This window comes from Drosophila yakuba, chromosome 2R (genome assembly GCF_016746365.2).
Source record: "Drosophila yakuba strain Tai18E2 chromosome 2R, Prin_Dyak_Tai18E2_2.1, whole genome shotgun sequence".
In the NCBI taxonomy this organism is placed as follows: domain Eukaryota; kingdom Metazoa; phylum Arthropoda; class Insecta; order Diptera; family Drosophilidae; genus Drosophila; species Drosophila yakuba.
In genome coordinates, this window is record NC_052528.2 from 23402806 (window position 1) to 23423285 (window position 20480).

The 20480-nt window shown below is 48.7% G+C and overlaps 4 protein-coding genes across 4 annotated transcripts; 2 read left to right on the forward strand and 2 right to left on the reverse strand.

Moving 5' to 3' along the window:
- Positions 1 to 9299: 9299 nt before the first annotated feature.
- LOC6532129 (cyclic AMP-dependent transcription factor ATF-2) lies at positions 9300 to 10728 on the forward strand. The gene is made up of 2 exons (XM_002092869.4): positions 9300 to 10458; positions 10514 to 10728. The coding sequence occupies exons 1-2, from the start codon at positions 9441 to 9443 to the stop codon at positions 10621 to 10623; spliced, it is 1128 nt and encodes a 375-aa protein (XP_002092905.1). The 5' UTR covers positions 9300 to 9440; the 3' UTR covers positions 10624 to 10728.
- LOC6532130 (TBC1 domain family member 31) lies at positions 10630 to 14119 on the reverse strand. Its single transcript, XM_002092870.4, has 4 exons — positions 13567 to 14119; positions 13394 to 13507; positions 10916 to 13331; positions 10630 to 10856 (listed from the first exon to the last, which is right to left on the reverse strand). Exons 1-4 carry the CDS (start codon positions 13848 to 13850, stop codon positions 10698 to 10700), a joined length of 2973 nt encoding a protein of 990 aa, XP_002092906.1. The 5' UTR covers positions 13851 to 14119; the 3' UTR covers positions 10630 to 10697.
- A 52-nt stretch (positions 14120 to 14171) lies between these two features.
- Positions 14172 to 15929, reverse strand: LOC6532131 (leptin receptor gene-related protein). Its single transcript, XM_002092871.2, has 3 exons — positions 15799 to 15929; positions 14539 to 14794; positions 14172 to 14475 (listed from the first exon to the last, which is right to left on the reverse strand). Exons 1-3 carry the CDS (start codon positions 15927 to 15929, stop codon positions 14368 to 14370), a joined length of 495 nt encoding a protein of 164 aa, XP_002092907.2. The 3' UTR covers positions 14172 to 14367.
- On the forward strand, positions 15846 to 20259 carry LOC6532132. Its single transcript, XM_002092872.4, has 3 exons — positions 15846 to 16451; positions 17336 to 18299; positions 18366 to 20259. Exons 1-3 carry the CDS (start codon positions 16358 to 16360, stop codon positions 18919 to 18921), a joined length of 1614 nt encoding a protein of 537 aa, XP_002092908.1. The 5' UTR covers positions 15846 to 16357; the 3' UTR covers positions 18922 to 20259.
- The last annotated feature ends 221 nt before the right edge of the window (positions 20260 to 20480 follow it).

Sequence of the window (20480 nt, forward strand, 5' to 3'; positions counted from 1 at the left end):
AGCCATAACAAGTAAGATTCTTAAGATTGCATTCACGAATGTGGTTAGAACTCTTCCTTGGAAAACGCAAAGATTTGCAATATTCGCATACCACACTCATGAGGAACACTACTCATGTATTATGTTTGTGTTAACTGAGACACAACTGAGTATGTACTCAGTGGGTTAAGGTTTCTCTCCGGCGGCATTCGCTGAATTTCCAACACCCCGTGGATCATGATTCGCCGCTTAACGCCAAGTCGCCGAAAATATCAGTAACACAAATCGATCCCCGTAATTAGCCGTCCCATGCCAAGCATGCAACTTCGATTGCCTCCAATGAAAATGGAAATGGAAATGAACATGGAACTGGAAATGGAACTGCCGCAGATCAGATCGGATTGGATCGTTGGAGCTGTGTCGTGATGTGATTTACTTCGTGCCGGAGCCGGAGCCCGAGCCCAAATCCAAATGCAAGACTCCTATGGACGGCCTCCTTCCTAGGACTGCGCACGCAGGATGGCGGATTGGCCGGGTCGGGCGATGCCCAAATTAAAGTGTCTGCAGACCGCAAAACGTCCATCAAAGCCGCAGGAAGGGCGGAAAAAGAGTCGAAAGAGCCAAAAGTGCGGCAACAGGGCCGCAGAAATAAGCCAATAAAATTGTCATGCATTGACAAATAACATGGCCAGCCAGCCAGCCAGTCGAGCTTAGAAAACTAGAGTCGCAGTCAAAGTCGAAGTCGAAGTTGGAGTTGGAGTCGGATGTTCTCTGCCCAAGACCAAACGAAGTCAAGGGGAAAAATGGCGTTTGCCGCAGACAAAGGCAGAAACTTTAAAACGTTTTTCTCCGCGGGCTCCCCTCATCCACCTCCTCCTCCTCGTACTCCACCTCCTCATCAGCCACCTCCAACTCTTGGCCCAAAGCGTCTCGGTCTTGGCCTGAACCCGGCCTGCAATGCGGCTCCCACGCCTTCAAAATACTATATGTTAACAAACACGCTGCCAAGTGGCTGACAGCTCGCCGGGGGGAGCGGGGTGCTGGCAGATACCCAGATACGATGCGATGCGATGCAAGGTTTGGGGGAGCACCACAGCAACACAACACAGCACAGTTCCAGGTTTCTTGTGAAAACACCAACTGCAGCGGAGAAGAGCCAAGATGGAGGCGAGTCCCACTGCTCTTCGCCTTCCTCGACGTTCGAGGGCTGCCCCCGCAAAGAGCCAAGCCAGCCAGGTTAGCCAAGTTAGCCAAGCCAACCAAGGCGCGCATAATAACCCGGCCAAAACGTGCGCAGATTTCCAGCAGACGATAAAGCACAACGAGGGGCAGGCACTGCCAGAAAGTAGAAAATGAGATGAAAAATAAGGACAGGACCAGATCGCATCCATGGCTGCCTCGGCTGGAGCTTGGGCCTGGATTTCGGCATGGGTCCATGGCTTTGGCGGCCATTTTACTCATCCGCTTCTTTCGGTTCTTCATTTTTTTTTTTTCGACTGTGGCCCACAACCAAGCAAAGTATCTGAATCTTTGGCTTTGTGCAGCTGCAGCGACTGTAGAGTCCCTCGCATGCAAAGCAACAGCAGCCTGGCCAATTTGGAGTTTTCAAGAACACACAGACAGATAGACAGAAGACAGAAGACAGATGGACCAAGACAGACAGGCAGACATAGTATCTTAGTATCTGTCAGATGGCTGTGCCGCATCTGCATTCCCTGTCAATGTTTGTCTTGAAGTCGCTGGCGACTCCTCCTGCTCCGCCGCCTCCTCGTCTAAGATTGAGGGACACCAACACCTTTTGACTTCGCAGCTTGACCTTTGACTGGTCGAGTGTCAGTTCCAAGAGGGAACTCGCATTACAAACTAAATGTAAATTCAGTTCCTGATTTGCAAGAATTTCTTAAAGCTATCTCTTGATTCGATTTTCCTATATTCAGTTTGATTATTTGTTTTTCTTAGGGAATGTTTTGAAAACTGCAGCTTTGGGTCAGCAGAATGTAATTACTTCCATTATGACTTTATGAAGCACACGTGCTACAATTCAATCCGTGAGTCTCAATCACTGCAATCACACCACTCGCTGTTAGCCAAAGTATCTCGGAGATGCGTAGCAACTGGCAATCACAAGCTGCCTAATGGTAATGTCATCCGAGGCGTTCGCAGTTGCTGTCCTGCTGCCTTTGAGGCCTTTGATGCCTTTGAAGATTGAGGAGATGGGGCACTTGGAACCCTGCAACTGAAACTGCAACTGCAACGAAACAGCTACTGCAACTGGAAGTGCAACTATTAGCAGGGTCCGCACCTATTACTTAATGGGCGAGGAGCACGTATCCTGGAGCCAGGGATGGGCAGGGGCTGCTGGCCATGCTGGCCGCTCCTTTTGGCCACATGCGAAATGCGTGTAATTAGACGAGGCATTTCAAATTGCAAAGTGCAACGCGGCAGCGCGGCGACCAGATTGCATTCGCTGGTATAATTTCCGCTGCGCGGTCTAGTGTGTGGTGCACTTTAGCTTAAGTTTCAGCTTTTTGCATCTAATGATCGGTCTGGTCTCTCGGATCGGTGTCTCTAATGCACACAGTCTGGAAACTAGTTGGCCGGCCCGATACATCAATTAAATTTGCATTTTAATTTGACGTTCCGTTTTGTTTGGCTCGGCGCGGCTTGTGATTTATATGGGAGCGGGACTGGAGCAAAAAGCGGTTGATCTTGTCGATATCTGTATCTGACCAGTCTGGCCAATCTGTATCTGTATCTATATCTGTATCTGGACGGCAGCAAGAAAATCACTTCTATTCCACGGGGCAGCTGCAATGCCATGAGCTGTCAGCATTTCCGCCCGTCCTCGGAGTGCGAAATCCAAAACTCGTGAATTCGGGGCGAAATGGCGCCCGCCATCTAACATTTTTAACTTTGGAGTGAAGAGTGGGGATTGGGAATGGGGGCACTGGGGGATTTGGAAGTCGGAGTGCGCGGATGGGGAAGTTGCGCCTGGTTTGGGGTCACAGACGCATGCAATTTCAGCCAAAGCGGCGTAAATTGTTGCATGTTAAAAGGAAGTTAGCCCACAGCCCATAAACATTTGCTCGGGCAAAACAAAAACGGAAAAATTCCAAGCTGCTGAAACCGCAAAATGAAGGCGCGCAAAGACGTTTACATAACGGGTTAGCTGGGCACCCCAGCCAAGCCGCCAACCCCCCAAAAAGCAGTCGGCCATCCGTCCGTCCAGCGGAGCACACAGTCAGTCAACCGCAGACAGGTCCCAAAACACCAAAAACTCCAAACACCAAGCACCACCTACGACCACGACACCACCAGAGATGAGCAAATGTGGCTGCCAAAAAGTGGGAGTTTTCACATCCCAGAAGCTCGAAAAGTTTCGAAAGTATTTAATTGCTTGTATCAGATTGAACTGAGGTGCCCGGTTGAGTATACATTTTTATCGGAGGGATATACCTCTTCAAATCACTTATAAAGAAAACTCTAAGATAACTACTACTAAGATCTACTTAATAAATTTCCCTAACTATATAAGCACATTTTCAGAAGAAACTAGAGCCAGCAGTCAGTGCGCACCACTGCCGGGGCAACTTTAACCTCGACTCCTCGATCGCAAGGGGCATGCATCTTTGTCAAAATGCAAGGCGCGAATTGTAAATTTGCAAATGCCGGAAACGCAAATTTCCAAACTTGTTAGCCAGCCCGCCATGGCGGCCCGACTTTTGGCCAAATATCAAGCCGCAGAAAGAAGTTAAATTAGAATTGGCCGCGGGGCGAGGTGCGGAGCTGCGTTGGCGTTGCAAGTCGGCATGGAGAACTTTGCGATACAATTGGCTGGCGGCTTCAGTGATGGGCTCCTGGCACGCAATGCCCGGACTAGCACGTGGTCTGCGACCTGTGACCTGCGACCTGCGTCCTGCCGAAAAACCCACCCAGTATGGGCGTCCTGCAAGGTATCTAGTGCACACTGTGCGCTGGGAACGGAGCCATCCGACGGATGCATAAATTTCGACTACCAAAATAAGCGCAACAATTAAAATGCTAAATCTAAGCTGACGCTTTCCACTGCCCAGCTGACCTATCATTATGGCCGCTTGCGAATGATGCACTACATCCGCCGCGGAGTTCAACCATAATTCTTAACCCCGATCGCGCGGCAACCCAATCATTAGGCCTACGCACGAAGACGACCCCTGCCCTGATCCGCAGACTCCCAGTTCCCCTAATCCCCTGATCCCATGATCCGGGCAGACGCATATATCACCTGTGACGGGCTGCGAGGAGAATTATGACCTGACCGGGCACAGAGCATTCCAGCACGTATCAATCTGGGAATGGTGAAAAATGCGCCCGTCGATCTGCAACCTTTGCATACTCGAGTCTCGAATCTGGCAATGATTCTGGAGCTGGACAAGCGCAAAAGTCCTGATCCTGATCTCGAACTCGATGTCGATCTCCATCTCGATCCCGATTCCAGGCCATAAATCAGCGATCCTAGGGCCGCGGGCGCTTGATGTGCATATTCATGAGTTTGATTGAACTTATAAATCAGATCTGGGACCATGGGCCATGGGAGCTACATAATAGTCTCGGGAAGTGGACTACATGCTCTCCGGCAGATGAGCCAACCAGCCGCGTTCACCTGCTCCGTTGACCCCTCGGAACGGTTGTGCCAGAAAACTTAATTAATTTGACATATATCACGAGCTGTGGACCCTCTGCTTTTGGCCTTTTGCTTTTTGCCTTTTGCTTTTTGCCTTTTGCTTTTTGCCACCAAGGAAGAAATGCGCTAATGAAGCCGCGGCAAGCTGGGAAATGTGTTTTGACTGCGTTTGCGAAGAGACCGCCAAAAAGTCGCCAAGGCATAATTAATCATGCAACAACATTCTTCGGCTTAGAGACCGCTGTGTAACCTTTTTTCAACCCGGTTCTTTCGGCCCGGCTAACTGAACTAAACCGCAGTTAGCCAGAGCGCAAAAACAAAGGCAGAATGGCCATAGCTGCGAGTGATATTAACATATCATTATGATAGCCATTAGCACTTTTAATTGATGAGTTTTTGCTGCCGTTCCGTTCCTAGCCGCACTCCTCCCCCCTTCCTCCCTGCCACCAATCATTTGTCAATGGCTTCACTTTTGGCTCAAAAGACAAAGCCCGCCGTCGCGGAGAGTCGAGAACGCGAAAATGGCCGCAGGTCGCGAATTGAAACTGCGCGGCCTACGAATGCGTAAAATCCGTTTTGGGTGAAACAGTGAATGGGGCAAGTGTGATGGACTTGCCCCAATAATATGAAATCTAAGTCAGTTTGGCAGGGCAAAGCAAAGCTTGCAAGTAACTCAAGTGCAATCAAACGAAATATGGTAGTTGTAGCTAGCAGTTACCTTACCTGTAAACTGATCATAAAGTTTAGCACTATATTTCCACAATGTAACTTATTTTCCATCAATGTAGTGGATATCCACTAAACCCTGAAGTTTCGAGGGAAGATAAGCGCGAATTGATGTTCATTGATGGATTTTGGCTTAACTTAATGGATCTGCCTCAGTTTGGAGTCATAATGATTGCGAATGCCCACCATTAATGAATGAGGTTGAGAGAACGCGGGTGTTTGTGGCATTAAGAGATATTTACACCTATTCCCCTGATGTTTAGTTCTTGTTTTATTTGTTTGGCTGTTTAGCAATGGGTTAATCGTAGTTTGCGAGGCATGTTGCATGTGGCTTAGGATTTCCGAAATTGAAATTCCACTGAAACTCGAGTGAAACCTGCAATTAAACAAATGCCTAAGAAGGGATACCGTTAGCCGAGGTCTCCAAAGGGTTCCAAATGCCCAGCGGTGGTTAGGGCTTGGGTTTGGGTTTTGGTCCCTCTTCAAAGGGGGTTTAATCGGTTCTTTGCGGCTTCTTAGGGCAAACACGCCTTTGAGGTCTAACCTTGCTTTCTTTGGGCCAGAATGTGCTTGGCACATGTTGGACACAAGCCCTGGACCCGCAGACCCGCCTCCAGACGCCAATTATGCAGTCCAAGTCAAAGGACTCGCCCCTGGACACAAACTGAACAGGATGTTAGAAGCCGACGGCAGCCGCAGTCTACCAGCCACTGAAAAGTCTAAGGTAACTAAGGAGACTGCAGAAAAAGGCGAAAAGCGAAAGTTGGGCCAAGATTTTGGCCAGCGGCCTTAACGGAAATGGAAATGGTCGCGGGGTCCTGGGGGGATCTGGCCCCAGTGATCTCGGCATCGCGAATGGGATCCTACGACGGGCTGGGCAATTAGGCAGCGCCTCTCGGACGTGAGCATTAAATTTCCAACCGAAAGTGGCAGATCCATCAAAAGTGAACGCAATCCATCATCCGGCGAATCACGGCGTGATGAGAGCAGCGCCGACAAGGCCCAACTCCCGATCCCCATCCTTGCGGCTTATGATGATGGCCCGCAGATTGGCGCGCTCGCAGCACGAGCTAAAAGGCTTCAGCTCCACCGTTAGACACACAGGGCAGCTCTGAATATACTTTTAAGAACTACTAATATCCATCTTTCCATGTTTGCTGGGCTTTTGTAATCCAAAAATGTGGCACAGTTCATGTGGATGGTTGCCTATGAGTGGAGCGTGGCTCCAAGGTCACATTTAAGTGGTCCCACTTTAAGATGGAGACCCGCTTCTTTCTAATGCCGCCTGCTCTACTTTTGCTGCAGGGCAATTAAAACAATTACAGGGACTTAGGGTCCGCATCTGAATCCAAGTCCGAGTCCGAGTCCGAGTCTGTCTCGGATGTTTTGGGTGTCTCGATGGTCTGGGGTGTCTGGGCCAAGTGGGCTGGCCAGGAACCAGGAGAGACCTCTTCGCTTCTTCGCCTTTTCGCTGGAACCCAGCCGCACGCCCATTAGCGACAATCAATCTCGGCCGCGCTGCAACGCAACCGAACTGCGGATCTGGGCTCTTTTGTATTTCGGTTTTATGTTTTGCCGCGAATCGTAGTTTCTTGCTCTTAGTTTTTATTATTTACGAATGCCACTTGCCAGATAACCCATAATTATGAAATTATTACTGGAGCGCCAAGCAGCGACGGCAGCGAAACGTATCTGTATCTCGGAGGCAAGGCGATTCTGTGTATGCCGTCGGAAAAGCAGAAATCATTTCGAGTCGCGGCGGCACAGGAAGTTTTTCGGTGCCCCGGGCCGTGGAAGTTGTTGTTTGTTAAAAAATATATGCGCAATCTGCCGAAATAGCCGCCACTTCTATAGGCCTTCAAAAACGTTCGGTGTCCACCTTTCGTTTCGACTTTTACACTCGATGAAGAAATTGAGATACCAGGGAAAATAAACAAGACCGTTTGGTCGACAACCTCTCGGCTGCAGTGCTCCGCTGGAGGAACCCCAAATGAGGCAGCCAAACTTAATAAATTATATGCAAAACTGCCGCTGGCGGAATGGCAAACCAACAAAGTGTCCAAAAGGCAGCGGGAAAGCCAACTTTCAGCAGGGGAAAACAAATGTTGGGCGTTCTAGGAACTCCGTTTTGAATATTTATGAAAGGACTGAGTTCCTCTGATCCTCTGAGCTGAAGACCAGCCGGATCCTGCGGTCCGCACTTCCCGTTATGGGCAACCACGGTCCTTGACTCGTTTGCAGATGTCCTAGGGCCTGGAACCTGATCGCCAAGTTGGTCAAATGAAAAGCATCGCTAGGGTCCTACCACATCATTCCTTGGCTAAAATGGAATGTGCAACTGATCACGTAGAAACAACTGCAAGAAACAGAAACCTTATGAATTCCAGTAACGTATAATATATATAATGCAAGGCAAAGCTTTAAAACAATAAATTCATTTTATCTTAAAATAGTTAACTTACAGATTTTATTCACACAAACAAAACCTTTCAAAGCCATTCCCAGTTTGGGAACCATTTTGGGTACTCTGAGCCACTTGATCCTAACCACAAAAGACCGACGGACAGTAAGAAAAATGGCGAGGTTGCAGTGCGATGATGGCAAGGAGGTGGCGGTGGGCAGGAGGAAAAGGGGGGAAAAGGAGATGAGGGGTATGGGGTATGGAAGATACTTTGAATGCGAGCAAGAGAGAGATGTTCATCGGAACGCATGTTCTTTGAAAATTGCCCATAATTATGCGAACGAACTTCAAACTGATTGTTTCTACCGGCAGCAGCGCAGTGCGAGAAACGAGAACCCAGAGCCGAGGATCGGAACCCATCTCCATCTCCACATCCCATAGCTCCATGGACCATGGACCACGCTGTCCGAAAAACGCGCGTCCGTTGCATGCAACGTGGCAGGGATGGGATGCGATGGGATGGGATCGGGATCGGGACATGGCCAAGGGTATGGCTATGTGGAATAGCCCGCTTGGCTGCAGTGAAAGAGAATGACTGTAATTACGCATCACTTTTTCTTAATTTTCATGCTGTGCATCTTGCGGCCCTTCCTCCTCGCAAACGGAGCGGATTGCAGTGGAGGTGAACGAGGAGGATGAGGACGACGAGGACGAGGACGAGAAGGGGTCCTCCATCTTGTCGCTGGGAACAATTTGAGCACTGAACTTGACCCACAAGACGAGTCTGTGGCTTTTTGTGCGGCAGAGTTTTAGAAAATTGCTCGTTTCGTTGCGTGCATGTTTCCCAAAATGCGAGCGACTTAAAAGCATTTTGCGTGCTGTTTTGTCCGCTGTCTGTTTTCTGCTTGTTCCTCCAATGAGAAATCTAATTTAAAAGATACAAATTTTAAATTATGGGGTTTTCTTGGCTGCCAAAAATGTTTCGCCGTTTTTGTTTTCTTCGCTTTATCTTCCTCTTCACATATGATTGCTTCTACGTGCCGAAGACTCGCATTTGGGCCTTTTGGGAAGCGATGGCAGATACGCAATTTCGTGGCGGAAATGCTGAATGTCAAGAGTGACTTACTTAGACAGTGGTTCCATAACAGCATTCAACACAATTGGGGCTAGGAACAATAAGAGCCCCATAGTATTTATTGGTAACCAGATTCAAATTCAAAATCTTGGCGCGCTTTTGTGCATCCACTCGCGGTATCGAATTATCGCTTTGCTCACATCACTACTTTCAGCCTCTTGGCTACGGCAAACAAAAACAAATAAAAAATACTATATTTCAACGTTAAAGAAATCACTTAGTTCTTAATTATTAATTTTTTATTTAGTTTATTTTCAGTTCCATGTTATGGTGTTCTACCGGTAGTATATTACATTTTACATTGCAAATTTCTACGTATAAAAACCCAATTCAATTCCCAACACTGCTGATTGGGCTGAAATCAGTCGAATTGGTTTCTGTATAGAATCGATAGGTTCCATACATCGATAACAATTTCCTTTTTGTTTTGCTAATGTGATTTACAAAATACTTGTTTTTATTGCGGATTGTCCGCGGTTTATGTCGTTTTTTTGTAAATAACATGATTTTGATGTAACCTCAGCACCGCCGGGAACATGGAGGACCTGGCCAGTGTGTCCTTCGGCGACTTTGAGCCCAAATCCACTGAGGGCAACGTATCCTGCTATCAGAACTTTCGGGCACAGGCGGAACATGTCTCGCTGGACATTTCGCTGGGGCAGAAGTCAGATACTCTATTCGCCGCCGACCAGACGCCCACGCCCACGCGACTGATCAAGAACTGCGACGAGGTCGGTCTCTTTGAGGACCTGCAGCACGTAAATCCCTTTGACATTGGATTCCAACAAGCAGCGGAGCGAAATGTCAGCGGCACTCCCAGTCGTCCAGAGGCTCCACCTAATGACTGCGAGTCGCTGCACACGCCGCAGGTTTATCCCGTGGAGGCCTCCACCACGGTATCAGTTACATCTGAAAATCAGGTCCCACAAAATGTCAGCTGCGGTGATATGGATGTGGATCAGCTTCTGGCCACGACCGTGAATCCGACTTCCAAAGCCAGTCAAGATGGTCCGCCACCTCTGCAGTTGATCCAGCCCCAGGTTATCACATGGGTGCTGCCTGCTCAGTCAGTTCCCATTTCCCTCGCCACAGCAGATTCTAACAGAAGCAGAGTGAAGCCGACTGGTGCCATTCATCCTTTCATACTGCCAAAACCCACTGCGAAGGAGTTACATAAAGCCAGTAAAAGGCCCGAGCCTATTCTGGTCAGTTGCAACCCACCTAATTACGAGCCCAGTAGCGCCAGTCTGACGCCTACCTCGCAGCTGCCAATCAAGGAGCGATTAAAGGCCATTATCCACAGCAATAACAACAGACGCAACTTTTCCACACCGCCCAAGGCTGCGAAGGCAAAGGATCGCAGTCGGGACGAGGATTGTATGGAGCGGCGAAGGGCAGCAGCCTGTCGTTACCGTAACAAGATGCGAAACGAGCACAAGGACCTCATCAAGCAGAACGCCCAGTTGCAGCAGGAGAATCAGGAACTGCACGAAAGAATTACCAGATTAGAAAAGGAGCTGCAGCAGCACAGGAGCCACAACAGCTTAGCTGGAGGTAAGCTTTCCTGAGCCGCTCCTGAGTCCAACAGCTTATTTATTTGAATTTACAGTGGTGGCCGACCAGCTGCGGATTCCTCCATCCAGTATACACTTGCTCATCAATGTGCCCAACGTGTTAGTGCCTTCGTCCGCCAGCAATGCGAGCGCGGATAAAAAATAGCCGAGATGCCTTGTTCGTTAATTTATTTTCTAGTGCCATGTACATAATCCTACCCTAGACGTTTATTTGTACAATTAAGATAAATTCCTTCTGTATTCCAATGTGGTTGTATCTGTCGTTATGATTTCCGTAAACTCTCTCTGTATTTCAAAAATGGAATTCTCGATATCCACCAAATGGGGACTAAATTGCACGGATGAAGTCGCAGGAGTTCGCAGCTGTTCCATGGTCATCTGTTCGGAAGAAAGAAAACGTTGTAGATCACAGAATATAATTATCTTTCATCACATACATCACGCAAGTTTTTCTGCAGCTGATCACGCTGCGAACAAAGTTTCTGGATTTTGTCGTAATACTTTTGAGCCAGTGGAGCACCCTCTGTATCCGAGTAGTAGCGCTGGGCAAGGAGCTCCATCTCCTGGTTACGTATTTCATCTTCGGCCAGCTGCATTTCCTGGTTGTGGCGTCGACGCTCTCGCTCGATGCTGTGCATCAGCAGGTCCATGTCCTTCTCCATCTCCAGAATCTTGCGTCGCTGCTCAGACTCCTGTAACTTGGTGATGACCTCGCTCTTGCGCCGACGCACCTCCATTTGGTAGGTGAGCAGCATTTTCCGTTGGCAGGTGATGCGCTCCTCCTCGCGATGGATTGTGTCCTGATACACTTTCTCCATTTCTTTGAGGCGGCGGGCGTGCTCCTCTTGCTTAAGTCCGTTTTCAAGACGTTCCATGATTTTCACCTCCTCCAACTCTAGATGTCGGATGCGGGCATCGATTTCCTGGTTGTGCTTGATCAGCGATACTGCTTGGTCCTCCTGCTCATCGATCCACTCGCTGGGATATTTGAGAAACTTCGGATACACGCCCTTCGGAATGGGGCTGAAGCGTTGCATGAAACGCTGCGGGTGAAGTGCAAGCGCACATTTGGACATTAATTTGCGCGCCTTGGAAAGAAGTTTGCTGAGGTCCACTGGGTTCTGATCGTGGAAGAAGGAGAGCACTGATCGCTTGTCCGGCAGCCGCACGATTATCTCTCGATGAATCAAATTGTAGGCCACCACCAAAAAGACTGGAAACCAAGGCTGTTCCGAGAAGATGTTGTCCCACAGCGACAGCCACTGCTGCTCTTCAAGAACCTCGGAAAAAGCGGTGCTCAGAAGGGGCCAAGCAAAATCTTTGGGCAAGATCTCATGGGATTTATAAAACTTGCAAAGTTGTTCGTCACAGTGCTGCAGGATATTTTCGCACATGGCCAGATAATTGGAGGGCGGCAGCGGGTGGAATTCAAACCACAGCTGAAAATGGTTCAACACAAGAGTAGCGATTAACTCGAAGCACACCAGACTATTCTTGGGCATTTGCTTCACAAACGGAAAGATAAGGTGCGGCAGAAAATCGGCATGAGCTAGGACCTTGCACCATTGAGCGAGGCAACTCCAGATCTTAATCACAACGCGGCGTTGCTGATCGTTGCGAATCCTAAGCTTCTTGGCTCGATTTCTGACCATGAGTGGTGCTCCCAGTTTGATCAGTTCCTGGAACTGTGGCCCATTGCAGGGCAGGTCTAAGAGCGATGTCCAAATTAGGTACCGGTACTTTTCCGGATAGCAACCGTACTCCTTGAGCATGGTTTTTAGGCGCTGCGGATTGAGCAGGTGCCGCAGTTCCTTGCTAACGCCTCCACCGACGATGCAAGCCGGCAGTGATTTCGGTTGTTTGAACGTGGACTTCACCTGGCTGAGGCAGCGGGTCTGAGCTTGCAGGGCGTTGAAAATGCGGCAGGTGGACCACACATTCACTTCTCCGCAGCGGGACGTTACACTTAACAGCTTGCCATCCCGACTCAGACTTAAGCTACGTGCATTGGAGCTCTGCACAATTAGCTTGTGATCTGTATTGGCCAAATCCAGCATGACCGCTTGGTTTCTGGCTGTGATTCCAAATACTATGCGCTCTTTTGGCTGCGAGAGGAAAGCCATTTGGTGGAGGGTAAAGTCCGTCAAGCGATAGATCTTTTCCAGATCAAAAGTGGCCACGCTCAGCAATAACAGATAGCCATCCAAGGTACTAAGGCACATCTTGTTGCCGTCGGGGGTGAAGCAGTAGCTGAGTAGCAATCCATCGGCAAAGTCGTAGTCCTGGCAGTCAAACGTCAAGTCCTCCTCCAAGTCGCTGTCATCAGGGCATCGAAGAACTATTTCCGGAATGGATTCTCCGGCTGGCAGCAGTCTCAGCTTGCGGTTCCTGGCCTTGATAGGCTGCGCCATCCGCAAAGTGCCCAATGAATGGGAGGACCACACATGCAGAGAATCGTTGGAGAACCCTATGAAGAACTGGTCCGAATTGGGAAGGAAGGCAGCGAACTTCAGCGTGTAGCGCGACTCATCGAAATCCAGTTGGTGGGATACCTGCAGAGTATGGAGATTCACCAGAAGAGCATCGCTGCCAAAGCGCATGAGAGCGTTGGAAGTGCGTGCATTCGGCAGGCGATTGCTCCAACTCAATTCCTCAAGCGCTGCGCTCCCCACCTCTGCGTGGACGCCAAGAATAGAGTTGTCCACGTCTATGATGTAAATGTGGCCCGTTTTATTGCCCACAATGTAGTCGCTAGCGTGCAGAGGGGATTGACGGATGAGCTTGGCCTTGGGCATCCGGAATCCCAGGCGCCAGTAGCGTTTGCGTACAAAGTCAAAGACGAAAACGTTGCCACTGGGGATGAAAAAAAGAGTGCTTAAAAGTGGATTTCCTCATTGGTCGTCACTGATCCTTACCGCTTGTCTATTACCACCAGTTTGTTGCTAAGTTCGTTGAAGCAGCAGGCGGCAATCTGGATGCGCACTGGCTGACCCGCTTCCTTGATCGTGTGGTGCACGGTCAGGACGTTCCTGGAATTCCAAAAATTCGTTGGCGTCAGCTCCAATATTCGCTTAAAGCGCACACTCACCCAGATTCGCTTTGCTTCAGCTTGAAAGGGTACTTGCGCATAGGAGCATCACTCAAGGGCACACTGCGCGCTGCCTCCTCGGGCTGCGTGAGCGTTACATCGGAATCCCCCGTGTCTGCATCCTGGTGAGTTAATAGCTCCAACTCCTCCTCCGTCAAGTCCTCCTCCACGTCAGTGTGGTCATCCCCATCGTCCTGCATCGAGTTTTCGATGCCATGGAGGGTCACAGCTGGAATACCCGTGATCTCTTCCTTCTTGAATTCTGATTTTATTATCCTGTCCATGTTATGGGCTCAAATTAGGACCAACTCCATTTGTCAAAGGACGTTTACTTTTGGCAATGAAAAAAGTATCACCACACGCGTAGTCAATGCATTTATCGAGCAGCGATATTTACTAATTGGTATAACTAAATGCTTATTTCCTATTATTTTCTGTTCAGCTAATTGAACAAGCCAATTTAACCGACTACAAATATTTTTAGTTCAATTCAATGAGTGAAAACTGCCAGCTAATCCCTCTTTGATACGCCAGTGGAGTGAACTACTGCCTATCGAAGAGTGGTTTGGATATCGAACCAGCAAGAGGAACCGGAACCAGACAGCTAATGGTTACTACGTCTGTTTTATTTCGTTTTCGTTTATCTGAATACAATTGATTATATGAGATTTGTTGATGACTGCGGATAAGCTACCAGCATGCGTGCTTACGGATAATTGGCCGTAACCCCAGGACTCAGTGCATCGGTGATATTCCTGCGCCGGTTACTGGCCTAAAGGGCTTCTGGAATTCAAATACCCTCTAGAACATGGAGCCGTAGGGCTCGTCATCTCGCATGGCGTATCCGAAGATGGTGCCGTAGTTAATAAGGTTACTTATTATCGTCAGAATACCCGCTGTCCAGGTGATCTGTTGTAAAGAAAAACGCGTGTGAAACACTTACAATTCCAATAACTCCCTCTGTTCACTTACCACCGCTGCGTGGGCTAGCACGATGGGCAGGGCGAAAGCACTCAGCACCATCCCCGCGGTAAGGAAGAGGGCAAACTCCGATTTCGGATTGGTCTCATTTCCAGGAGTTGTCCTCTTGGCAATGAAGACCGGGAGAACCGACAGCACGTAGAAAAGTAAAACGAAGAAGGGATAGAAAATCTTCGGCGATGGCACGGCGCAGGCCAGGATCAGGAAGGTAAGGCCAATGCATGTGAGAAAGGCGCAGATGAAGAGGCTGCACAAAGAGGAGAATCATTATCAGACGATTGGCTGCAGGAGTGGGTGTAGATGTAGACATACGCTGTGTGGTGGTTTTAGGAGAGGTGGCGGCGGTTCCATTTGGATTTGATGTAGGCAAGGAACGTAAGAAATTAGATTTGCATTAGATTGTTGTTCATAATTACCCTTTAAGGTGGCCATTGTGTTTGTTTATAAGTTTTCCTTTGTCGCTCCTAAAAATGACTCAGATGTGTAGTTCCAGGCGAGCTAGTTCATCAGTGTGGCCGAATCGGGACCATTCAAAAATACTTACTAACTTACTGATTCTGTATAAATCCGTTAAAAGTATTTTATTGAATTCGATTTTGAATTTTTTCAGAGTGGGTATTTTTAGACATTTTTAATATTATCCTTTTTAATTTTATTTTCAACTTATATACTTATTTTTTTGAACCTCTGTTTATTGGTTGGCTTAGAGCTCAGCTTTGCTTTCCCAAGATCTGTTTATTTTTTTTTGTTTTGAAGGGTTTTTAACTTTAACGTCCGTTTATTTCTTTCATTTTACAAAACTATTTTTCCGGCAAGAATTCGAGATCCAGGATCCTGACATCAGTTCTAATGCTCCCATATCCTCATGATTGATTCTATACCGCCTGCCATAACTCCCGCAGTCATTCGCTGGTGAGAAAAGCTCTTTGGCTGCCAATTCATTGATAAAAATTAAGCGCGCCCTATCCCAAGCCAGGAAGCTGGAGGAAAGGGAAGGTTCCGCAAAGGATTCGTGAGTGGCAGCCACCTGCTAGCTGGCCGAGAGTCTCGTTGGCTTCGTCTCGGCTCTTTATGAATGCCCGTGTTTACTGAAAGAATAAAGGAACGGACGTGCCGAGCTTTTCAGCCCCACTGTGCGCAGGCGCTGCTTTTGACCACTGTGCCCCCGTGGTTGTTGTTGCTGCGCGGCCTGCCCTCAAAAGCTGCCCGCAACATTTAACAGCGCGGGGGCGAACCTAACATTTGCGTCACAGCTTCTGCTTCTTCTCGGGCTTTTTGCCGCCGCCAGGCTCATTCAGTTTCTTCAGTATAACGGTATACGTCGACAGCGGAGCAACGCAGCCCAGAAGTCGAGTCCCCTCCGCATATATCCTCACATCCATATGTCCATCTGAACTTCTCCGCCAGCAATCTGTGAGAAAAGTGCACCATTTGACATTTTTAGCAGCCGGTACAGTGCAGCAAAACATTTACTTGAGCACCAGCTGCCTGAAAATCCTCGAAAAGTGCAGTTGGCTCTGGGTATTAGCCACAAATATTGCACGCCCACGCGAAAGTGCAAAAGTTCGGGGAGCAACCACCAGCAGCTGCCAATTGGGTATATTCGCAAGTGTGTGCGAGAGTGTGCGAGTGTGGGTGTTGAAAATCAATAACCCTCGTCGACGTCGTCGTTCTGGCCAAAGCCCCATTAACCGGCCATATGGCAGTGGTGGCGGTGGTCGTGCAGTGCTAGATAGTTTCCATTCGCAATCAAATCGTGAGTTCTCGAGAAATCCGCAAGTGCAGCTGCAAGTGCAAGTGCAAGTGCAAGATGGCGGCTCGCCTGGAAATCACCGTTAGCTTGGTGCTCGCTGCAACGGTACTCTGCAGCATATTGGGTCATTGCGAAATGTCCGTTTACCCAGGTAAGCCTAAAAATAGCGCACTACACACCCATTCACCCATACACCCATGCCACATACACCCATACACTCGCAGCCTTAGTGCTCGGGCTTGAATGGCGCAGGAGGACGAGGGAGGGGGCTGCCACCTCGATTTGTGTATCCCCTGCACTAGATACATGCATAGCGTGTCCTGCGAAGTGCTCCGAATCAAACCAAAACACCCACGCTCTATGCTTCGGCAGAAGTAAGAAGTCAAGTCAACTGCAGCGTCGTAAATACATAACTACATATACATACATAAGTGCTACCGTAACACCCACACAGGTGGAAGTTCTTCAATCGAAAAGTACATACACATATGCATTTGTACATATGCATACCATTGATATCCTGCATTAGGTATAAATATAAGGAATAGCGAAATTTTTCATAGCATACATTTAAGCGCCTTAAAGCTGTTCGTTAAGAAATACTTCCTCGATTCGAGCGCAACAATAGGCCGCACACGACGACAAAAACAAAGTGCGATAGAATGGCCGAATGGCCACGCACGTCACAGACTTCAGTTCCCAGTCCTCCGACTGTATATTGGTCTCCCTCTTTCTGCGGGAAATGCTCGGGTTGACCTGGGCGCGTGTGTAATTGGTCTATTTTTAGCCTCTGGCAATAAAACGAACTTTTGTTTGTCTATTTCGAATCCTTTAAGGCCTTCGGGGGCAGACCAGCCCCAGCACTTCTATTTCTATTCCTTCTATTTCCATTTCGACTTCGATTTCACTTTCTATTTTCCGACCGCTAACACGCAGGCCAGGCTCATTACCATTACCATTACCATAATCACCTGCCCGCGCCTACTAACCCGATTAAATTGATCCGAATCCGAACCTGAATCCGAATCCTTGCAGGATTGCGCCGTCGACCCATTCAGCCGCCCGTGATGGATCCGCAGAGTGAGCAGGAGTATGCTTTCCTGGCCCAGATGATGGAGCAATACGCCCGCCGTCGTCTGCAGCAGCAGTTCGACCAGCAGCTGCACGAGATCAACATGAAGATGGATCGTCAGCGGCAACTGCTGGAGGAAGAGCGCTACCGTCAGCGGCAGCAGGAGCTCCAGGTACAGCGCGAGGCGGAGGAGGACTACGAGACCAACGGAAACAACCTGAACCAGCAGTACGACCAGTACGACAACGCGGAAGCAGAGGCCAGCTACGGCAGTCCGATGGAGGCGGTCTCGGATCTCCAAAGTCCTCCTCTGTACCTCCCTCGGCTGCCCAATCTTCCGCCCCTGCCCAGCCTTCCAAATCGGCCCAGCTTGAGCAACTCCCCGAACCGGAACAGCGTGCTCCGCGAGCGGATTCCCTTCGCCGTTGGTCCCAACGACGCACGCTTTTTTGACAACCCGAACGACCCCTCGGGGGAGCTGGATTCCCGAGCGCTGGAGGACTACGAGGAGTATGCTCCCATTGAGCCCACGCCCGAGGTAGCCACCACCGCCAGTAAGACCAAGATCGATACGCCTGTGCCGGCTCCCGTGCCCGTTGAGCCACCCAAGCTGCTTGACGCCGCCAACGCCAACTTCCATCGCATCAATCCTCAGTCCGTGGCCGCCGCAGCTGTGGCGGGAGTGAATATTCCCCTGACCAAAGAACAACCACCCCATGAACTTAACGCACTGATCAACAAGCTGCAAAAGCAGAGCAAAGCGCCCTCCCATTTGACGCTGGTCAACGGAGGCGATTCCAGTCAGGAGCAGATTGTGCTGCGCCAGCACATGGGCATGAACAGCGAGATGGGGGTGTACATAGTGGCTCTAATCGCGGGTGTTAGTGCAGCGGTGACCGTTGGGCTGCTCGCCCTCGGAGTAACTTGGTAAGTAGCCCAGAGAACCTTCCCCAAATGCCTTATCCAAAAGCTAACAAATATATTTGATGATAGGTTCCATAATCGACACAAGGCAGCTGCGGACGTGGAATACCCTGCCTATGGCGTTACCGGGCCGAACAAGGATGTCTCGCCGTCCGGTGACAGGAAGCTGGCCCAGAGCGCCCAGATGTACCACTACCAGCACCAGAAGCAGCAGATCATCGCCATGGAGAACCAGGCCACGGACGGCAGCTGTGGCATGTCGGACGTGGAGAGCGACGACGACAACGAGGAGGGCGACTACACGGTGTACGAGTGCCCCGGCCTGGCGCCCACTGGTGAGATGGAGGTGAAGAATCCGCTCTTCCTGGACGAGACGCCGGCCACGCCGTCGAACAACCTGTCCTCCCAAGCCGCTGGAGCTGCCAATGCGGCAGCCGCGACCAATAACAACATCACGCAGGCCACCCCCCAGCAGCCGGCCACCCAGAAAAAGGGAACCGTCAAGCCGAACATTAATCTCCTGAACGCCACGGGCACTGCAGCAGCAGCAGCCGCTTCAGCCGCATCAGCAACCACAACGACCGGAGGGGAGGAGCCCAAGCAGAAGCGCAAGAGCAAGAAGTAAGGCGACTGGACTTTGTTTTCCCTCTTGGGGCAATTGGTAAAGTTTGACTGATCCATTGTCAGCCAACAGACACATCCTCTACACAGATTCAGAAACAGATCAGACTAGGTGGTAGCGCCATATATATATGAATTCCTAACAGACACTCCAGCGAATGTAATTCCAGGAGCCGAGCAAACCACACACACAACACAACTCAGCTATCTGTCACTATTCTTCCCTATATGCATAAGTCCGGTAATGTAACGTAATTGGTATGCAGTAAGAATAGCTCCCAGCACGCCTGAGCCAGTGAGCCGTGAGTTCCCCAAACCCAATCAGAATCCCAATCCCAACCCCATCCACCCAGTTTCCACCCGCTGTCAGTTGCACAACGCTGGTGATTCTGTTAAGATCCGGCTGCGTAATCCTGTCCTGCACGGCAGCGTGGGTTATTGTATATGAACTTTTTTTGTCTCTGCGAATCGTTGGATTTGAGGTCTGGAGAAGCTAAGGAGGTAGGGAGCTTAGGAGCTCAGGAGGAGGGACAACCAACCGAAGCAACTAACATATTATATTATTATAAATATATGTATACACACACACATATTTATATATAGATATATATTCATGTAATTATTGTATTATATACACGGATACACGGAGGCGGACACCTTTTTACTTACCTGTCTGTGTGGTGTACTATCTTCTCTCATTTTTACTACGCTTTGTGATCGATCCTAAATTATCTGTGTCAATTTAGAAATACAATTCCGGCATCCAACCTGTTTGCATGCGCAAGCAAATATATTTCGTATAGCAGGAGACGCGACTAGAGGAGGAGAGGATTATTTACAAGTATAACTTAACAATAATTTCCCTGCACATTCATGTAAAGTAAATGAAAAACGACTGATAACACACAAAAATAACACGCGTCTATTGTACAAAACAAAAAAGAGAAAATACGAAGATACGAAGAAACAATTTATTTACTGATTAGTGAGAGATTATTAATGGAAACTATCAGCGGAAACGATTACGATTCCCAGCCCCCAAAAACTACTATAGGAAACTGTAGCGAACATTTTACTATACTATATTCTCGATTGCTGTAAATAATCATGAAACATTGGGCAAAGGACAGAGTTAGGAACCATTGCGGCCGAAACAATACACTGAATACAACCGAATTGAAGAACTTGCGAGTTCAAAAACTAGCTAAAGAAAACAGAACACGAATATTATATTTCTATTAACTAGGCGAATGCAAAGCATCTTGGAGCATTGAAAATTGAATTTGAATTCCAAATCGAAACTGACTTAGCCACAATAAAATGCGCATAGCATATGAATGTACGTTGAGCGTAATGTTGAGTTTGAAATATATATTTTATGGTGATTGGCCAAAGACACGAAAATAATCCGAACTCAAAACGAGGACTCGAAATGCTAAGTTTCAAGCGGAGGTGCAGAGAAAACACTTTGTGAATGAAGAGCATAATTTAATTTATATTTATTCATGTATGATAACCGTAAAAACACAAATTATACAATATGCATACAGAATAAACTAAACT

Coding starts and splice junctions, on each gene's coding strand:
- LOC6532132 (XM_002092872.4), top strand. CDS start 16,358: ATGGCGGCTCGCCTGGAAATCACCGTTAGCTTGGTGCTCGCTGCAACG. Junction 16,452..17,335: donor CGAAATGTCCGTTTACCCAG/GTAAGCCTAAAA, acceptor GAATCCTTGCAG/GATTGCGCCGTCGACCCATT. Junction 18,300..18,365: donor CTCGCCCTCGGAGTAACTTG/GTAAGTAGCCCA, acceptor ATTTGATGATAG/GTTCCATAATCGACACAAGG.
- LOC6532130 (XM_002092870.4), bottom strand. CDS start 13,850: ATGGACAGGATAATAAAATCAGAATTCAAGAAGGAAGAGATCACGGGT. Junction 13,508..13,566: donor CTGAAGCAAAGCGAATCTGG/GTGAGTGTGCGC, acceptor TTGGAATTCCAG/GAACGTCCTGACCGTGCACC. Junction 13,332..13,393: donor CTGGTGGTAATAGACAAGCG/GTAAGGATCAGT, acceptor TTTCATCCCCAG/TGGCAACGTTTTCGTCTTTG.
- LOC6532129 (XM_002092869.4), top strand. CDS start 9,441: ATGGAGGACCTGGCCAGTGTGTCCTTCGGCGACTTTGAGCCCAAATCC. Junction 10,459..10,513: donor CCACAACAGCTTAGCTGGAG/GTAAGCTTTCCT, acceptor TTGAATTTACAG/TGGTGGCCGACCAGCTGCGG.
- LOC6532131 (XM_002092871.2), bottom strand. CDS start 15,929: ATGGATGTGAGGATATATGCGGAGGGGACTCGACTTCTGGGCTGCGTT. Junction 14,795..15,798: donor CCCGAGAAGAAGCAGAAGCT/GTGACGCAAATG, acceptor CTCTTTGTGCAG/CCTCTTCATCTGCGCCTTTC. Junction 14,476..14,538: donor TGCTAGCCCACGCAGCGGTG/GTAAGTGAACAG, acceptor TCTTTACAACAG/ATCACCTGGACAGCGGGTAT.